The sequence below is a fragment of the Ursus maritimus genome, unplaced genomic scaffold (assembly GCF_017311325.1).
Source record: "Ursus maritimus isolate PB19 unplaced genomic scaffold, ASM1731132v1 scaffold_15, whole genome shotgun sequence".
Taxonomy (NCBI): domain Eukaryota; kingdom Metazoa; phylum Chordata; class Mammalia; order Carnivora; family Ursidae; genus Ursus; species Ursus maritimus.
The window spans coordinates 4,168,225-4,186,615 of NW_024423897.1; the positions used below are offsets into that span (position 1 = coordinate 4,168,225).

An 18,391-nucleotide genomic window follows, 5' to 3' on the forward strand; every position below is an offset into this window, starting at 1 on the left:
TCTTTAATGGTATCCTTTGACTTTTTAAAATCCTGCCTTTATTGTCTGATGAAACACTTACTGCTAGTTTTCTAAGTAATTCTTAAAATCATCCTTTGGAGAAGGCATGTGGCATTGAAAAGAGTTACTGACTTGTCCCTGGACATTTTGGGTAGAGCCATCCAATGTCTTCATTTGCTCTTGTAGTTCTAAAATAGGGGGAATTTCAGAATGCAAGAATTAATTATTAGGTAAAGTTCTAGCTGTAATTTTGATGAATGAATCAGAGAGGAATGACCAGATAACGTTTAATACATCATTTGTAAATTTTGGTTTTGACGTCAGCTTTTTTTTTTCTTCTCAGTCGCTTTAGGTCGTAACCAGCCTTTGAAAAAGGAGAAACCCAAATGGAAAAGCGATTATCCCATGACAGATGGACAACTGCGCAGCAAGAGGGACGAATTTTGGGATACTGCACCAGCTTTTGAAGGCCGTAAAGAGATTTGGGATGCCTTGAAGGCTGCCGCACATGCTTTTGAGAGCAATGATCATGAACTGGCACAAGCAATCATTGATGGTGCAAACATAACATTACCACATGGTATGTTCGGTGGTCCTCAAGGACAACGAGAACATAATCAGCTCCTTTCTATAGCAAGAAACCAAATGGGAAGTGTTCATATTCCTTGCTGTGCATTTTTTTTTGAAGGGGAGCATTCCTCTTTGCTTCTTTATATGCCTTTCAGCTTGAGATTTACTTTGTGTGTTTGTTTTTTATTTATCTAATTTTTTTAAAATATTTTATTTATTTGACAGAGAGAGAGACGGCCAATGAGAGGGAACACATGCAGGGGGAGTGGGAGAGGAAGCAGCAGGCTCCCAGCGGAGGAGCCTGATGTGGGGCTCGATCCTAGAACACCAGGATCATGCCCTGAGCTGAAGGCAGACGCTTAACGACTGAGCCACCCAGGCGCCCCTATTTATCTAATTTTTTAAGTAAACACCACACCCAACACAGGGCTTGAGCCCACAACCCCAAGATCAAGAGTTGCATGTTCTACCGAATGAACGAGCCAGGTTCCCCAGTATTTTTTATGTTTTTTAAATATTTTTAATCTCAAGAAAGAGAACACGTGATAACCTGTATTTTCCAACTGCCACACTTAGAAAGTTCCTAGTTCTTCATCAAGGGCCCTCCATCCCCTGTCCCTATCTTCTAGAACTTCTACTTCACTCGTTTCCTATGAGCACTAGAGAAGTAGTCTCAAATTTAGATTTCAGAAGCCGTAGAGACTCAGTGGATGCTCCTTTAGCCATTATACTTTCTCATCAAACCTCTTTTTAGCATAATGCGCAAACATAAACTTAGACGTGTTCTGAAGGACAGTTTTCTATGATTGCAGCCCTGAGCATTATTAAGAACCTCTTTCTCTTTTGCTTAGGAATGTGACTCTAAGGACCACCATTAGCTTTTTTTTTTTTTTTTTTTTTTTTTTTTAGATTTTATTTGACAGAGAGAGCACAGGCAGCAGCAGTGGCAGGCAGAGGGAGAGGGAGAAGCAGGCTTTGTGCCAAGCAGGGAGCCCAATATAGGGCTCCATCCCAGGACCCTGGGATCATGACCGGAGCCAAAGGCAGATGCTCAACCGACTGAGCCACCCAGATGCCCCCCCACCATTAGCTTTGAGTGTTTCCAGGGACATATTTGCTAGACCCATGCATATCCTCTTGCTAGGTCTCTTTGATTAGAAACACTTCAGAATTTTTCATGGTATACTGGGATCTAAGTGTTAATTTTATATTACATTCTTGGCTCTTTTGATAACTGTATTTATAAATTTTTCTCTTTAGTTTTTCAAATTAATATTTTTCCAGGTTGTCTCTTTAGCCTCCTATGTAATCACCTGCATTCCTTTGCATTGCTTCTTATTTCTTTATACCTTCATGGTTTCTTTTTCAATATCTCTCTTTATTTGTCTGCATTTTCAGAACACTGCTTTTCACTGTTTAATCATCTGCTTTATGTCCTTTGGCTCCTTTTTCTTTTTTCTCTTTTTTTTTTTAGTTTTATTTATTTGGGTAACTCCACACCTGATGTGGGGCTCGAACTAATGACCCAGCGATTAAGAGTCGCATGTTTGTTCTAACTGAGCCAGCCAGGCTCCCCTGACTCCTTGTCAGGGGAAGATATTTAAATTAGTATCCTTCCCAGATTTCCAAATCTGTTAATTTTCTGAATTAACTGTGCTTCCAAGAAACTTTTAAAAATACATATTCCATAGCTGTTCTGTTCTTTATTATGAAAGCTTATTAGTATAGGCTTGGGTTAATAACATTTATTGAGTACCCACTGTATATAATGACTCTTCTGCACAGGTGTGAAACTGATGCCTCCTACAGTTGGAAAAATGTGTAATTGAATGCCATTTCAGTATGACTCTTTAGTACCGATTCGCATGGATAGTCTCTGAATTCTTTACCTTGTGTGATTGGGGGTGCACATCATCTTGCTCCATTACCTCTTTTAGTTCCATATTTTGTCTTCAAATACTCCCTTTTTGTAATATAAAGGGAAGAGCCTTCCTTTACAGTTATTTTTATCATCCCTCTCTTTTTAATGCTTATATCCCATATTTTTAAAGCAGTATTTGTTTATTGTTTTTATAGGTTTGCTGGTTGGGAGTAGGGGTGGGAAGTGGGAAAGAATTAATTTATCTGTGATTGTCTTAATTTAGAAGCCTGAGATCTAGAACCTTAGAACTTTGACTTCCTTACTTTGTACTTAATATAGTTATCTATAGGAATATCTGATTGCGTTCTATAAATTATGGCCTTGTTTACAAGTTCACGGAGGCAAAGCAGCTCTGTTTTATTTAAGGCAGGGGCTTATGTATATTTTATTGGATATGGGCTCAGATCTCTAAATACTTAAGTCCCTTGTTTTTGCTTATCTATGTGAACTGCCAACAAAAGTAATGTTGTGGCAGCCTCACCAACCAACAGATTAGAGAGAATTATTCTTGGAAATTTGATAGGATGAGCTTCTTCTACTTCCCCTCTATGTTTAAGTAGTGTTTTCTGCTTTAGCATGAAGGACTCAAACTGATGTCCAATCTCTCCCTGTTCAAAGCTCTATAATAATTTTCTGGGTATTGCTACCTTTGATTGAATTCCCTTGTTCATATTTGAACCTTAACAGCATTTCTTGGATGGACTTTTGAATTGTGTTCACTCATGTACTCTAACTCACCATTAGTTTATAACTTAACTATTTAGCTGCATTCTTTTACCTAGATCTACTCATTGGTGACACTGAAATTTCTTCCCTTTTTTTGGTGTAGTTATGTATATGAAATTTTACTTTGGATACATTTAGCTGTGTTAGACCCTAAACATCCTATACTTCATATTTTAGGTTTAAGATATTGCATAGGCTTTAGATATTTAGCTCAGGCTTTAGTATCAGACTTAGCCTTACTTTCTGCCTCTACTGTATTACTCATGGCTATGCAACTTTGTGCAAATCACTTCTTTTCTGTAAGCTTCAATGCCGCCACCTATAAAATATGGATTATAACTACCTACCTTATAGGGTGGTTGTATTGATTAAATGCGATAATAATAACACATGTAAATTAGTTACCATAGTCTATAAAAAGCACTTGATAAATAGTGCTAATGTTTGGGTTTTTTTGGACTCTGGCTTTAACAAGTAAATTCCTTATACTAAAGTCTTTAATATAATTTGATCATTTTTCTGGATATATTATCTACTGATAACATCTTTCTCTGGCTTTGGGGGGACTCTGCCCATAGGCATATGCCTAATCAAATTTTGAGATCATGTTGATTCAGTAGCAACAGTAGTAGCAGATTTATTAATTGGGCACCAAAGCATTGATGACAGTTTAGCATCATCCCTATTTAGGCCCATCCCTATTCCTTTCATCGACATCTGTCAATATTACCCGTAAGAGTGTTGAACTGATCTTAGATTGACAATCTGAAGAGATCCTAGGGCATACACTCCTTTCTAGGCTTCCTTCAGTCAAGTCTCTGCTTTCTTGTTTTCATCTCATCCTGTTTTCTCTTCCCATAATCTTATTAGCCCAACCTATTCATGTTATCTTCCCAATATAAATATTATAAGAAATTCTTTAAAGTTTGAAAACAATATGGAAATGTCTTTGTAAACATTATTTGTATAGGTCTTATCTTTTCTGTTATTTTAGATTGTATGTGCAAAATAAGCAAGGATTGTACCCTTTTTGTTTAAATTGCATTTAGTATCAGTGTTATATGCACAAAAATTATGTATTTGTCAGTGGCCTTTTTTCCTGTGTAATGATAATTACCTTATTTCCTGAGTTATTTTTCAGAGAAACAACTAAAACACCTCCCATCACCCAACACCCTTGCCCCACGTTTCCTCCTTTGTTTCTTTTTCATATAGTGATTCCATGAATAATTCTGTTCTTGTCTCAATTCGAGTCTGCAGGTTGTATTCATTATATTTCTGTCTTGTCCAGCACAAAATAATTCCGTGCTTTTTAATTATCTTCCTTCATTAATACCAGTGATGTCTTTAGGTCATTATTCTCAAATGGCAATTTTCACTCTGGAAGTTGTGACTCAGATATATATGGACACGTGTATTGTGGAAAAATCTCCCTGGATGATTCTGGTATCTGGTACCTCTTTTCCACAGCCTCCGCATCCTATAAGAACTTTATTTTTCATGATTTCCCCTTTTTTTCTCATGGTCCTAAATTTCTTAAAGAGTATCTCCTTTTTCTAATTGATTCCTATTTTGCCATTACCTAAAAATCCTAAAAACATTCCTAATATAGTATCTTGCCAATGAAACTAGATTACAGATTAAGTGGTTTACCCAAATTAGCATAAACAGAGGGAGTTTTTGTTTGTTTGGTTTTCTGTTTTGTTTTTTTTTTTTAAAGGTGGGGGGCACCTGGCTGGCTCAGTAGCTAGAGCATATGACTCCTGATCTCAGGGTTGTGAGTTTGAGTCCCACTTTGCCTGTAGAGATGACTTAAAATCTTAAAAAAAAAAAAAAAAAAAAAAAGGTGGCTATTATTTTCATTTTTCAGAGCTTGGCCCATAGTGACTATTAAGTAATTTTCGATTAAAGCTTGTTCAGAAACAATACCTGTTTCAGAAAGATGAGAGCATTTAATGCTTTTTAGAATTATTAAGTAGCAGGTTAAAAAGGATTTTTAAAATTGGCTACTCCCTCTCTCCCTACCTTCTAATTTTCTAGAAAGGTGGTTGTTTATTTCTTTAGCATCTACAATTAATGTGTTTTCTGTCTCCTTCTCAATGCAAATGTAAAAGCTCCCCTCTTAACCTTTCTTGTCTAGGAGTAGCTGCTCACTGTTATTCACTTTTCTCTTTCTTACAGACTTAACTCCAACTTTACTCTTGTTATTTCTTGTGGCTGAATATTGCCAGGTGTTCAGTTAGGCTTTTGAAGGTCATTTCTTTTGTCCATTTTCATGCGTAGGGATGTAGGAGGTAGGAAAGGGTAATTCTCCAGCGCCTGGGTGGCTCAGTCGGTTAGACGTCTGCCTTTGGCTCAGGTCATGATCCTAGGGTCCCAGGATCGAGTCCTGCATTGGGCAGGAGTCTGCTTTTCCCTCTGCCCCTCACCCTCCTTGTGTGCTCTCTCTCTCAAATAAATAAATCTTTTAAAAAAAAAAAAAAAAAGGTAAGGGTAATTCTTTAAAAATGTTTTTTAATCACCTTCAAAATATAGGAGGCAAAAGAGTTGTCCAGAATTCTGTTTTCCTTTTTCCTGGTCTTATCTCAAAATATATCAAATGTGAATAAATTGAACTATGTATAATGTGATGTAAGTTTTTAAAAAATCAAGGCACTTACAGGTGCCTGGGTGGCTCAGTTGGTTGAGCATCTGACTCTTGACTTCAGCTCAAGTCTTGGGGTTGAGGGACTGACCCCACATCAGGCTTTGCACTCAGTGCAGAGTTGGCTTGGGGTTCCTTCTCTCTGTGCCTCTGCCTCTCCCCCTTCTTGTGCACACACACACTCTCTCTCTCTTCCCCCAGTCTCTAAAATAAATAAATAAAATCTTTTTAATTAAAAAAAGTTAAAATAAAGGCACTTATAAATAGCATAATTAGAGCATTCCTATGTATAGGGAGCCAACATGATGGAAAGAACACCTAGACCGAGAATCATAACATCATACTGATGTAATGTTATATAATTCTCATGGTGTAATAGTCATCTACAACAGCCCCCATTTTAAAGCCATGAGAAAGTGTGCTTGGGTGGTGCAGTCAGTTAAGTGTCCAACTCTTGGTTTCAGCTCAGATGATGATCTCAGCATACTGGGATTAAGCCCCGAGTCGGGCTCCATGCTCAGTGTGGAGTCTGCTCTAGATTCTGTCTCTCTCAAATAAATTTTAAAAATCTTTTTAATAAATAAATAAATAGGGGCGCCTGGGTGGCTCAGTCGTTAAGTGTCTGCCTTCAGCTCAGGGCGTGATCCCAGCGTTCTGGGATCGAGCCCCACATCAGGCTCCTCCGCTGGGAGCCTGCTTCTTCCTCTCCCACTCCCCTGCTTGTGTTTCCTCTCCCGCTGGCTGTCTCTGTCAAATAAATAAATAAAATCTTTAATAAATAAATAAATAAATAAATAAATAAATAAATAAAAAATGAGAAAACTGAAATATGGAGCGGTCACATCCTTTTTTCAAGTTATAAGTCATGGAATTGGAATTGGGATTTGAATTCAAGTCCTGGATTTAACAGTAACAAAGCAATGGAGTGACATTGTCAAGTCATTTCATCTTTGTTTTTTATAGTGACCCACAAGTAATCTTCACTGTTAATTCCATTTTTAGTCCCTCCCACAATATATAGAATACTTTAAAACTGTATAGTTCTGGGGCCCCTGGCTGGCTTAGTGAGTGGGGCCCACTGCGACTTTTTTTTTTAGGATTTTATTTATTTATTTATTTATTTATTTATTTATTTGAGAGGCAGAGGGAGGGACAGTGGGAGAGGGATAAGCAGACTCCTTGCTGAGTGCAGAGCCCAATGCGGGGCTCAGTCCCAGGACCTGGAGATCATGACCTGAGCCCAAGGCAGACGCTCAACCAACTGAGCCAGCCAGGCACCCCAAGCCTGTGACTCTTGATCTTGGGGTTGTGGATTCAAGCCCCATGTTGGGTGTGGAGATTACTTAAAAATAAAATCTTTAAAAAAAACCCAAAAACTATTAATACTAAAGAGACAAGTGGATTCTCTAAGACGTGGATAGGCAGGAAATGCATATGTGTAGACCTTGTTTCTATTTCCCTTGAATGTGATAGAGGCCCATTAAGAAGCAGACCACGAATTCTGGCTCCTTTAAAAGGCCCTGTAAGAATTTGTCATTTAATAAACTTAATTGATAAATTTGTCATGACCATAAGGCTTCGGAATGAAAGCATGAAGATGTTACATTTACATGGTAGACAGAGGATTTTATCCAGACTGTTGTGTTTAGAAATGAAACAGGGCCTTAATCAAGGATCTGATAAATGACTAACCATAAATTAATTAATTAAGAGTATATTAATATATTAATAATTTCTATTGTCTATCGACGAAACAAAAATGATTTGGAGTTGTAAAATGTAAATTTATCCACTCTTCTGTTGCTGTCACTCCCCTTTTTTTCCATTTAAAGCATCAAAGGCCCTGAAATAGTTGAGGTGGGTCATTGTCCTTGTGTCAGTAGGCTTCTCTGAAGATCGTTGTCCCCTTAGAAATGTGACAAAATGTTACACAAGCTCTTTTTTTTTTTTTTTAAGATTTATTTATTTGAGAGAGAGAGACCTCATGCAAGTGAGTAGGGGAAGGGGCAGAGGGAGAGAATCTCAAGCAGACTCCCTGCTGAGCAGGGAGCCCGACCTGGGGCTAGATCTCACAACCCATGAGATCCTGACCCATGAGATTATGACCTGAGCCAAAACCAAGAGTCGAACACCCAACCGACTGCACCATCCAGGTACCCCTACACAAGCTCTTTTTTTTTTTTTCTTAAGATTCCTTTTATTTGAGAGAGTGAGGGAGCTTGAATACGAGTAGGGGGAGGGGCAGAGGGAGAAGGAAAAGGAGAAGCAGACTCTGCACTGGGCGTGAAGCCCAATGCAGGGCTCGATCCCAGGACCCCGAGATCATGACCTGAGCTGAAGTCAGACACTTAAACAACTGAGCCACCCAGGCACCCCCTACACAAGCACTTAATCACCGTTTAGCCATCATATGGCTTGAGAAATACAAGCTAAGCCACCTTTCACCTGTGCTTGCTCTAAGACATGGTAGACTTGGTGCTTCTGAATGCCACAGTCTTAATTCTAACTTGGTAGGATGAGAGCTAAAACTGCTTCTCTTAAAGCCTGACTGTCAGATATAAGTTTAGTATTATTCCCAACAAAGTGTTTGCAAGAGAGAGACTGTCATTAGTTAGTCCTGAAAGACTGCTCATAACTGAATGAAAGATAATTGTGATGGCCCTTTTGACATTACTGTGATTCAGGTTTGTAGAGAACCTCATGAGGCCTAAAGCAGTGAACTCAAACTTCACGAAAGTTGATCCTTTGTATACTGCTATTAGTGAGTATACAGTCTAGTTCTGAGATTTAAAACTTGTGTGAGAAGGGAACCAACATTATTGTTTTCAACGGTTTATTTTATGTATTAGGCAATTTTACATGTGTTTTATTATTTAATCCTTACAACAACTTTGTGAGGTATATACTGTTATTCTCGAGGAAACAGACTGAATATGTCCAAAATTAGGGTCTAAATTAAAATTTGAGTGTCATCAACTCTAAAGCTGCCACTCCTTGCGTCAGATTCACTGCTTCTCCTCTAGTCTTCTGTTCCTCATCAGGCTCGACAGTGGGCTTCCCAAATTATAGGACTAACCTACTCTTTTGTTCCTTTATAGTCTTTCTGTTGTATCAGTGCTCTTGTCCAACTTAATTATGTGCTTAGGCTTTCCTTGCTATAGGAAGTCATATTTGTTGAAAAAGTCAGAGTTTGTGCCTTGTGGGTCAGTTAGAAAAGAGAAGTCAGAAAAGTCAGGAATAAAGACAGTATTTCCACAAGCTCTGAAAGAGACCCCCCAATGTAACAAAAGATTTATGGTTCCCAGACATCACCTACTTGATTTTGGGAGGGCAGTTTGGTTTTTTTTAAGCATTTGCTCATTTTTTTTTTATGATTTTATTTATTAGAGAGAGAGTGGGGGTGAGGGGTAAGAGCACAAGCAGGGGGAGGGGCAGAGGGAGAAGCAGACTCCCTGCTGAGCAGGGAGCCTGATGCAGGGCTGGATCCCAGGACCTTAGGATCATGACCCAAGATGAAGGCAGATGCTTAACCGACTGAGCCACCCAGGTGTCCCTAAAGGGCAGTTTTCTATATCGGATTGCCAGTGTATTTTAAATATTAAATTTTTCAACTCTCTTGAGGTATACTGAAGTATGCCAACCGCACATATTTAAAGTGTGCAATTTTTTTTTTTTTTTTTAGATTTTATTTATTTATTTGACAGAGAGACAGCCAGCCAGAGAGGGAACACAAGCAGTGGGAGTGGGAGAGGAAGAAGCAGGCTCATAGCGGAGGAGCATGATGTGGGGCTCGATCCCATAACGCCGGGATCATGCCCTGAGCCAAAGGCAGACGCTTAATGACCGCTACCCAGGCGCCCCTAAAGTGTACAATTTGATTAGCTTTGACATGTATACACCTGTGAAACCATCATCACAAGATAACATTTCATATTTCCTAAAGTTTCCTAATGTAAAAATTGATGTTTAACTTTTACAGATTTGTTCATGTAGCTATGCAAGTCTCAAGTGGCAAAAACGTTAAGACTGACTGCAGTCTTATAGGAATGAGCATAGAGGGATAAGCAGTGAGGCCTTTGAATGCTTTAAAAGACATCATTTTTAACCTGAAAGATTGTTGGAGAAAGAGTTCCTGGCATTTAGTAAAGCTGTTCTTATTTTTTGGCATATAAGCTACTTTTATCTTTATAATTTTCTTGTGAAATATTTTGATGCCTAATTAAAAATAGCCATAGAAAACCAGGTTGACCAAGGAAAAGAGAACATCTGAGCAGTCATCTAGATAGAAGGTAAATACTTCAGAAAATTATGTATGGGGGCGCCTGGTGGCTCAGTCGTTAAGGGTCTGCCTCCAGCTCAGGTCATGATCCCAGGGTCCTGGGATTGAGCCCCGCATCAGGCTTCCTGCTCAGGGGGACATCTGTCTCTCTCTCCCACTCCCCCTGCTTGTGTTCCCTCTCTTGTTGTCTCTGTCAAATAAATAAATAAAATCTTTGAAAAAAAGAAAATTATGTATGAAATTAGAACAGAAGGTAGAGTCTTGGCAGATTTCTTACTATCATGGGGAGATGTCAGGGCTTCCTGACCTGGGGAGGTGATGCTCTGGCAATTGTTTGTCTTGGTAGCCATCTGTCTCTGCTAGGACTTGAAGCCTGTGGTAGGTTTGTGAGGAGAAGGGAAAAAAGACAAGAATGTCTTTCCACAGAGGCTGCTTGGTGAGAAGTGTGAGCAAGCCTGACTAGAGCTTCTTTAGAGCTAGTAAAGAACTACTGAATGAACTACACCCTCAGTGTCCAGGCGGCGGTCAATAAAAACCTTCTAGGGACGTCTGGGTGGCTCAGTTGGTTAAGCATCAGGCCCTTGATTTCAACTCCGTCGTGATCTCAGGGTTGCGAGATGGAGCCCCGTATCTACTCTATGCTGAGCATGGAGTCTGCTTGAGATTCTCTCTCTCTCCCCCCTCTCCCCTCTGTGCATACGTTTGGTGCTCTCTCTCTAAAATAAATAAATCTTTAAAAAAAAAAACCTACTAGAAAAATGCCTACATTATCAACTTTTTTCTTTTTAAGAGAGAGCACAAGAAGTGGGGTGGGGAGGGGGGCGGCACAGAGGGAGAGGGAGAAAGAATCTTAAGCAGGCTCCACGCCCAGTGCAGCCCTATGTGGGACTCGATCTCACCACCCTGAGATCATGACCTGAGCCAGAATGAAGAGTTGGAGGTTTAACCAGCTGAGCCACCCAGGTGCCCCTACATTATCAACTTTCAAAGTGGTTCTTTCCCTCTTGTATTTGAACACATAGGCTTTCTTTAAGAAAAACTCTCCCATCTTATAACTGTGCCCTGTTGTTCACATATTCCTCTCAAATATGGCAGATGCGACAGTGACGGTAAGTGTCCATTTTGTCACTACACTTGGTGGCCTCACAGCACTGAAACTTGGTCACCATTTTCTTTTGCCTCATCTTCCAGTTCCTTCTTTGACCTTACATTGCTCACATCACTGGCAGTTGTGTTGATGGACTGCATTTCAGACTGTTGGGTCCTTTTTTTTTTTTTTTTTTTTTTTTTTAAGATTTTTACTTATTTATTTGCCAGAGAGCACAAGCAGGGGGGGTGGCAAGCAGAGCAGGCAGAGGGAGAAGCAGGCTCTCTGCAAAGCAAGGAGCTCGATGCAGGACTGAGCCTTAACCGACTGAGCCACCCAGGCGTCCCTAGACTGTTGGGTTCTTACTCCTTGTGATTCATGTTTGGCTTTTCATCCCTCTAATATTTATCCTCTGCCCTTCCCTCCCCATGTCCATTTCCTTTTTCCTATTCACCGTATCATTAATCCAGGAACCAAGCCCTATGGTTTTATCCATATGCTATACATTTACTGCAGGAATCCAATTATTTCACTCTGTCACTTGTGTCTGACCCTGGACAAGTTATTTCTCTCTGCTTCGATTTTCTCATTTGCGAAATGAGTGTAATAGACTGACCGTAGAGGGCTATTGTGAGGATTAAATGTCAATGTATGCCAAGTGCTCGGAGCCAGAACTAGTAAGCACTCTTAAGTGTTGCTTTTATGTTCAGATTTGTACATTTGAGATTATTACTCTGTAAGCTGCTTTTACCCTTTTCCCAATAGGCTTGTTCAGTTACCTGCCCATAATTCAGTTGAAGTATCTCACCAAACCTGAAGCAGTTAAAAACTAAGCAAAAAGCTTCTAACCCTGAATTCTTTGTCACTCTCATTTCCGATTTAGGTGATCCTTCTTTCCTTTTTGTTTTCCATCATCCGTAACCTATTGTTAGGTCTGATTCTCTCAGATCCATTTCTTTCCATTGCTGTAGTCAGGCAATCATTTTATCAGGTCCCCTTGATTCCAGTCATTCTCCCTTTATGCAAATGATAAAATAATCTTCAGGCTTTGTCTTGTCACCTGGAACATTGCTTGGCATGTAACAGGCACTCAGTATTTGTTGGGTGAATGACTCATGTACTGTATCAGCCACCTGTAGTAATTTCCTGTAGTATGAAATCTAAACCCTAGAACCCTCTATTAGGTTTTCACTATTGCTGTCAATCTAGTAATTTCACATCATCGATCTCTCTTCACCCCAGCAAAACCACTTGCTATTTCCTACTTACCTTGTACTATTTCTTGTTCTCATATCATTCCTGTTTCTTTTTCTTTTTTTAAGATTTTATTTATTTATTCAATAGAGATAGAGACAGCCAGCGAGAGAGGGAACACAAGCAGGGGGAGTGGGAGAGGAAGAAGCAGGCTCATAGCAGAAGAGCCTGATGTGGGGCTCGATCCCATCACGCCGGGATCACGCCCTGAGCCGGAGGCAGACACTTAACCACTGTGCCACCCAGGTGCCCCAATCATTCCTGTTTCTTGAGATGCCCTTTATTTCTACTCTGTGTCATGCCCAGAACACACTATTTCTACAGAATTTCTCCTTTTTTGCTCTACCAATGTTAGTCACTCTTCTGTTGTGTGATGTCTCAGCTTTTGTTTGATTTTCAGTGTATCAGTTTGTATTTAAAATCTCTGGTGGGTGTGCTATAGCTGCTTACCTCGATCAGAGGTTTCTGGGGATCAAGAACAATGTTGTCTCTCTTGTAACCTTTCCCCCCCAGAGCTAGTGATATGCCCTACACTCTTTCAGGTGTTTAGTAAATGTTCATGCAGCAGCTCCATGGAGTACGTGGAGTGGTCCGTATGAAGTCCCGCAGAGGCTGTGTGTTAGAGATCACTATTAGCAGAGCAGTTTTGTCTTTACTGAAGAGATGTGGGGCTAGTAAATGGTGGGGAATTGGGAGTATATTGTTCAGAAAGGTCTGGGCCTATAGAGGCGTCATTCTGCTCTGAGTAGGTAATTCTGGGGTAATATTCAACTGTGGGCTATATTGTAAGCAAAGTTTGTTTTTACTGATAATTTATGGTCCCAGATATTTAATTTGGGGAGAGAGTAACCCGTAAAACTATAGCTTAAAATGTAACTAAATCATATCTGACATCATGGTCTGGACTTTTCCCCTATTTAGTTATTCAAAGCATGTTTATAACTCAGATTATAATTTGACAGAAGTGAGGAAAAGAGTAAACAAGCCAGAAAATTTCATGTTAAATAAAATGCAAGTTACCTTTTCCCCAAAAATTAAAGTATAGGAGCCAAGCAATATGAAGTCTGGGTAGCTTATTTACAGCATCATAGATATGAGCACTGCCTGAGCTGGAATAAGAAGATATGCCATCTACTGGCACCTCTTCCATGCAATTTTATTCTCACCCGTTTGAGATCTGAAAACTGAATTCCTGACTTGCTGGGCTGAAGGGCAGAAGGGAAAATACTGCTTTCCAGGGAGGCCTGGCTGGCTGAGTTCGTGGAGCACAAGACTCTTGATCTCAGGATCATGAATCTGAGCCCCATGTTGGTGGTAGAGTGTACCTAAAAAAAGAAATAAAATCTCTTCCTTTAGGGTTATTAAAAAAAAAAAAAGGAATGAATGAACTGGCAGATGACTGAAATTAGTTTTAAGAAAAAAAGACTGCTTTCCATTGTGATGAACGAGTGGGTATTCATATCCAGGAGGAGCCAGAGTGCCTGTTAGATTGTACGTCTGTTTTGAGATTGGCACGCACTCATGTTGTAGCACACTCGTAAAAGCTGCTATGACATCCCTAGTCCTTTTCTAGAGAGGCTACAAATGTAAACTGTCTTGCAGTCCGGACACCATTCTACTTGCAGTTTGACTGCTTTTGTTTACAGCCCTATTATTTTATATCTGTCGTGATACTGAAGATGGAGAAGCATATGCAGACCTGGAAACCACTTTAGGGATTTTCTTCTGTCTCATTTTGCTAGTTGAGAAGGGTGTATCAGGTTAAAGAATATTGCTCAAGGTTACACAGCTAGTTAATAGAAGGCTGGGAGTTTCCTCTTGGTCCACAGATTTCAAAGATAATGATTTAGAACGTTGCTTCTCTAAAAGAATGTTTTTCTAGCAGAACATTGCTCTTGTACTTGTCAGGCTGACCATACTATCCGTGGGTCCGTGGGATATGTATCTGAGGTGTTTTCTTAATAGAGGTAATGGGTCTTTAATGAACTCTCCATGTTGTCTTTCCTAGCTCTCCTGGTGGCCAGACCACCTGGAAGACACTAGTAGGTTTCTTTGCCTCAGAGCTAGGAGGACTAGGCTATATAAATAATGAAGTTAGCACGCCTGACTCTAGCCCCCTTTATAAATAACATTGGCACTGCAGCATGATGGCTGATGGTTAGGGAACTGCTGGTGATCACGCTGTGCTTAAAGCGTATCTGTTTCGGCAGTGTCCTAGCATTCACATTAATTAGTGAACAACACAGAGGCTGTGCGGTATCTTTAAACACAGAGGAAAGGGGAGATTCGTGTGTGTTATGCTTCGTGACTGCATTCTCACCCCAGCCCGTCTTACGTAATTTAGAAGACAGACTGATCAAAGCCGTGCTGGGCTGGTACTGTTCCAGTCTCGTTTTGGGTGCCTTGTATTTTCAGCCTATTGATAGTGACCACAAAGATCAGTTCATTAACTCGTTGGTTCATTGATAACTGTTTCTCAGTGTCCCAACCCATACTCATTAGCCTATATGTGAGTGTTTTGAATATGGTAGATGTTTTTGTTTTTTATCAGTCAGCTGACAATGTTCCAGTTTGAGCAAAGGACATGATATGAATAATCTTGTAAGAAAGTATTCATTAAGTGTGCTTTCAGGCCTCCCGACTGGTAATTATAATGCAGTTTATGCTTTTATAAAAAAAAATAAGCCATTAATACCTTCTTTTAAACCCTGAGATACCTGGTTATAAACTTCATACCCCTTTTATTCTTCCTTTTTAACCCATAGCTTCTCCGTAACAGATTGACTAATTGGGGTTAAATACAACCCCTCAGTCATTTCTGTGGTGATTGTGCTAATGAAATTCATATACAAGCCAGGAGCCAGAGCAGCTGATAGGGTTGTCGTCTCCAGTTTGTGGTCTCTTTGGACGAAGGACTTTTGGCCAAGTATTTAGGAAGTCGAGGCACTAAGGAAACTGCTCTGGAACACTGTGTTGTGGTGAATTGAGCTTAGGGATCCGTTTTTTTGCTTTTGTGTGGTTATTACGGATTCATTCTTTAAAAAGATATCCCAATACAATTTGAATATTCCCTTAATTTGGTCCAAGCATTAATAATATTAGTAAATTTGAATTTCGTGTGCTTTCTTTTCCTCTAGCATTTAATGAAAGTATAAATGAGGTATGAAATGACTTAGAAAATGTGAGGGAAAGGAACTAGGGTCCTAGCTAAGGTAAAATTAGATACACACTCAAATAATTGGTTATGGGCCTTGACGATGATCATTGCTAAGCAGTTGGCAACGACTGGCCTTACATTGTTTTCTCTACAGTGGCAAGCTAGCAAGAGAGTTGCGCATTTTGCAAAGTGTAAATAAAAATGTGTTCATTTAGATGAAACTCTTGTTCATATCTTCTCTTTCTGAAGGTGCACTCACTGAGTGCTATGATGAACTGGGCAACCGATATCAGCTTCCAGTCTACTGCTTGGCACCACCAATCAACATGATAGAGGAAAAGAGCGACATAGAGACTCTGGATATTCCTGAGCCACCACCTAATTCGGGATATGAATGTCAGCTCCGTTTGCGCCTTTCCACAGGCAAAGACCTCAAACTTGTGGTCCGCAGCACAGACACTGTATACCACATGAAGAGGAGGCTACATGCAGCAGAAGGAGTGGAACCAAGTAGCCAGCGATGGTTCTTTTCTGGCAGACCTCTCACCGACAAAATGAAGTTGGAAGAGCTTAAGATCCCAAAGGACTATGTTGTACAAGTTATAATGAGCCAGCCTTTGCAAAACCCAACACCAGTTGAGAACTGATTGGTCCTATTGGCTGGTCCCAAGATCCCTCCCGCTCCTTTTTATTGTTGTCATTGTCATTTCCTACTCTATGGCGTGAAATTTATTTTCACTGCTCTGAATTCCGTATGAATGGATTTAGTTCTGAGGAATTACCAGTGAAAAATTCCATCTGTGATGGAGACCAACAAAAATAATTAATAAAACACAAAGAGCCAGCCTTTGAGACTCATGTAATTACAGTTTCTAATTTGAAAGGCAGTTGAAAAATAGATAACCATTTATTTTAAAACACCCAACAACAATGTAATGACTGTATTTAAATGATTTGGACTGTAAATAGAATGTTATGTCCATGAAGAACAGCACCAAGCACCTTGTGAATACAGAATTAAAAAATATATATATATAAATTCCCCAAAACATAAATAACAGTTATAAAATGAGCTTTTTAAAAAGAAAACTGGAAAGAGCAGTATTTGAGGTTCACTTCTATTCTGGTCTGAATTCTTTGCTCAATTACTATTTAGCCATAAAGGAGTAGAGACTGGCAAATTGTGTTTCAGTATTGCTTTCCCCGTCCCCATATCTTGAGCTCCTTATTTACATTCACACTAAATTTTGGTGCCTTCCAACACATTGGTGGCAGGTACCCTTCTGGAACACTAGGCAATAATTAAGTCAGTGCAGTCAGATCTCTGATTTTCAGCTGATACTCAGTTGAAAAGTCTCTTGTCCTTTTGCTGCATAGATATTTTGAAATGTCTGTATAACAAAGCTGTTTTTATATCCAGGCTTAGAGGGTCACTACTATATAATACCTTCATCGATCTACCTACTCTGCTTGGGACCTTTCAGCGCATGCCCCCAAATGCACTGGGCCAGGGAATGCAAGGAATCCAGGACAGGTGTTTCCACCATAAGACAATACAGTCAATTCTCTCTTCTCTCCCAGTTTGCAGGAAGGGTGTAAGGAAAACCCATTGTATATGTGCCTGGGAGAACTGTGCCTATTTTCAGTCTTTTAGAGAAAATTTCAACTCCTAATTTACTGGTATGTTTATGGACTTCACTTAAACATCAGCAGTGAGACCAAATGATGAAACATTGCTTTATACGTTAGCTTTGCAGTTCACTGTTACCTCTACTGGTGGTGGATGACAGTTTTCCTCTCTCATCTTTCCTAGCGAAGAGTCAAATTAAGAGCTATCTGCAGATTAGACGAGAGGACTGAAAAATCCAGTGAGAGCACCTGATTCTCTCTCATACTATGACTGGAATAAAGCTGCCAAGGGTTATATTTAATCTGGGGCCTTTGAAAAGTTAGTTCCAGAAAGGAGAGGGGAACCATCACATAATCACTGCAGCCCCGAGACTCTGTGAGATGGCAAAGTAGAGGCAAGAAGGTACGTACACTGCTCTCAGCTGGGAAATAATCAGACCTCCACACCTATTTGGATGTGAAGCACTATTAATTTTAATGGCAAAATGAAACTGCTAATTAGTTTAAATGTAAAGTTTAAAATGGTATTAAATTTCCTATAGCCTGATTAGATATAATATCTATAATTATAACTTACCTGTTTCTGAGAGCTTTAACTACTTCCCTTTCTTTATGCAATCATTTTAAAGATTGTGGCTTATTCAATTTAAGGTTGCTGATAATTGAATCTAAATTCAAGAGACGACAGCAACGTTAATTCCAAAGGAATATTTTTTATTTGAAGGTGGAGGTTGGAGGGTATTTGAATATAATGCCCTTGTCATCAAAGAGTTTCTTTGTTACTTGTGTGCCACGTTGAATAGCAACAGCTCTCAAAGTTTGACACCTGGAACAGTGTTCGAACCTGTTTTTCCTAAGTTAAATTGGGTGATATCATCAATAATCTACGGTTGCTAAGAAGTTGTTTTTGTGTAGAATTTGAGCTCTCTTAAGAATTTATTTTGTTTTAAAGGTACATATGCTTTGCATCACGATTTTCTGGGCATGTTTAACTAACCTGGGTGAGAAAACCATGGTGCTGTTTAATGTAAATAGATTGATATAAGATTGGACCAATACTTGATGTGTACAATTTTAGTATGTAGGGTTTTTGTGCTTTTTTAAAAAAAAAAACGTTCAATTTT

At 39.5% G+C, this 18,391-nt stretch overlaps 1 protein-coding gene across 1 annotated transcript in view; it reads left to right on the forward strand.

The window, feature by feature from the left end:
- Positions 1-18,391, forward strand: part of UBTD2 (ubiquitin domain containing 2) — a 65,062-nt gene extending 46,671 nt beyond the window's left edge. The window contains exons 2-3 of the mRNA XM_040630292.1: positions 344-580; positions 15,888-18,391. Coding sequence (XP_040486226.1) covers positions 344-580; positions 15,888-16,285 — 635 coding nt within the window. The 3' untranslated portion in view covers positions 16,286-18,391. The remainder of the gene's footprint in view (positions 1-343; positions 581-15,887) is intronic.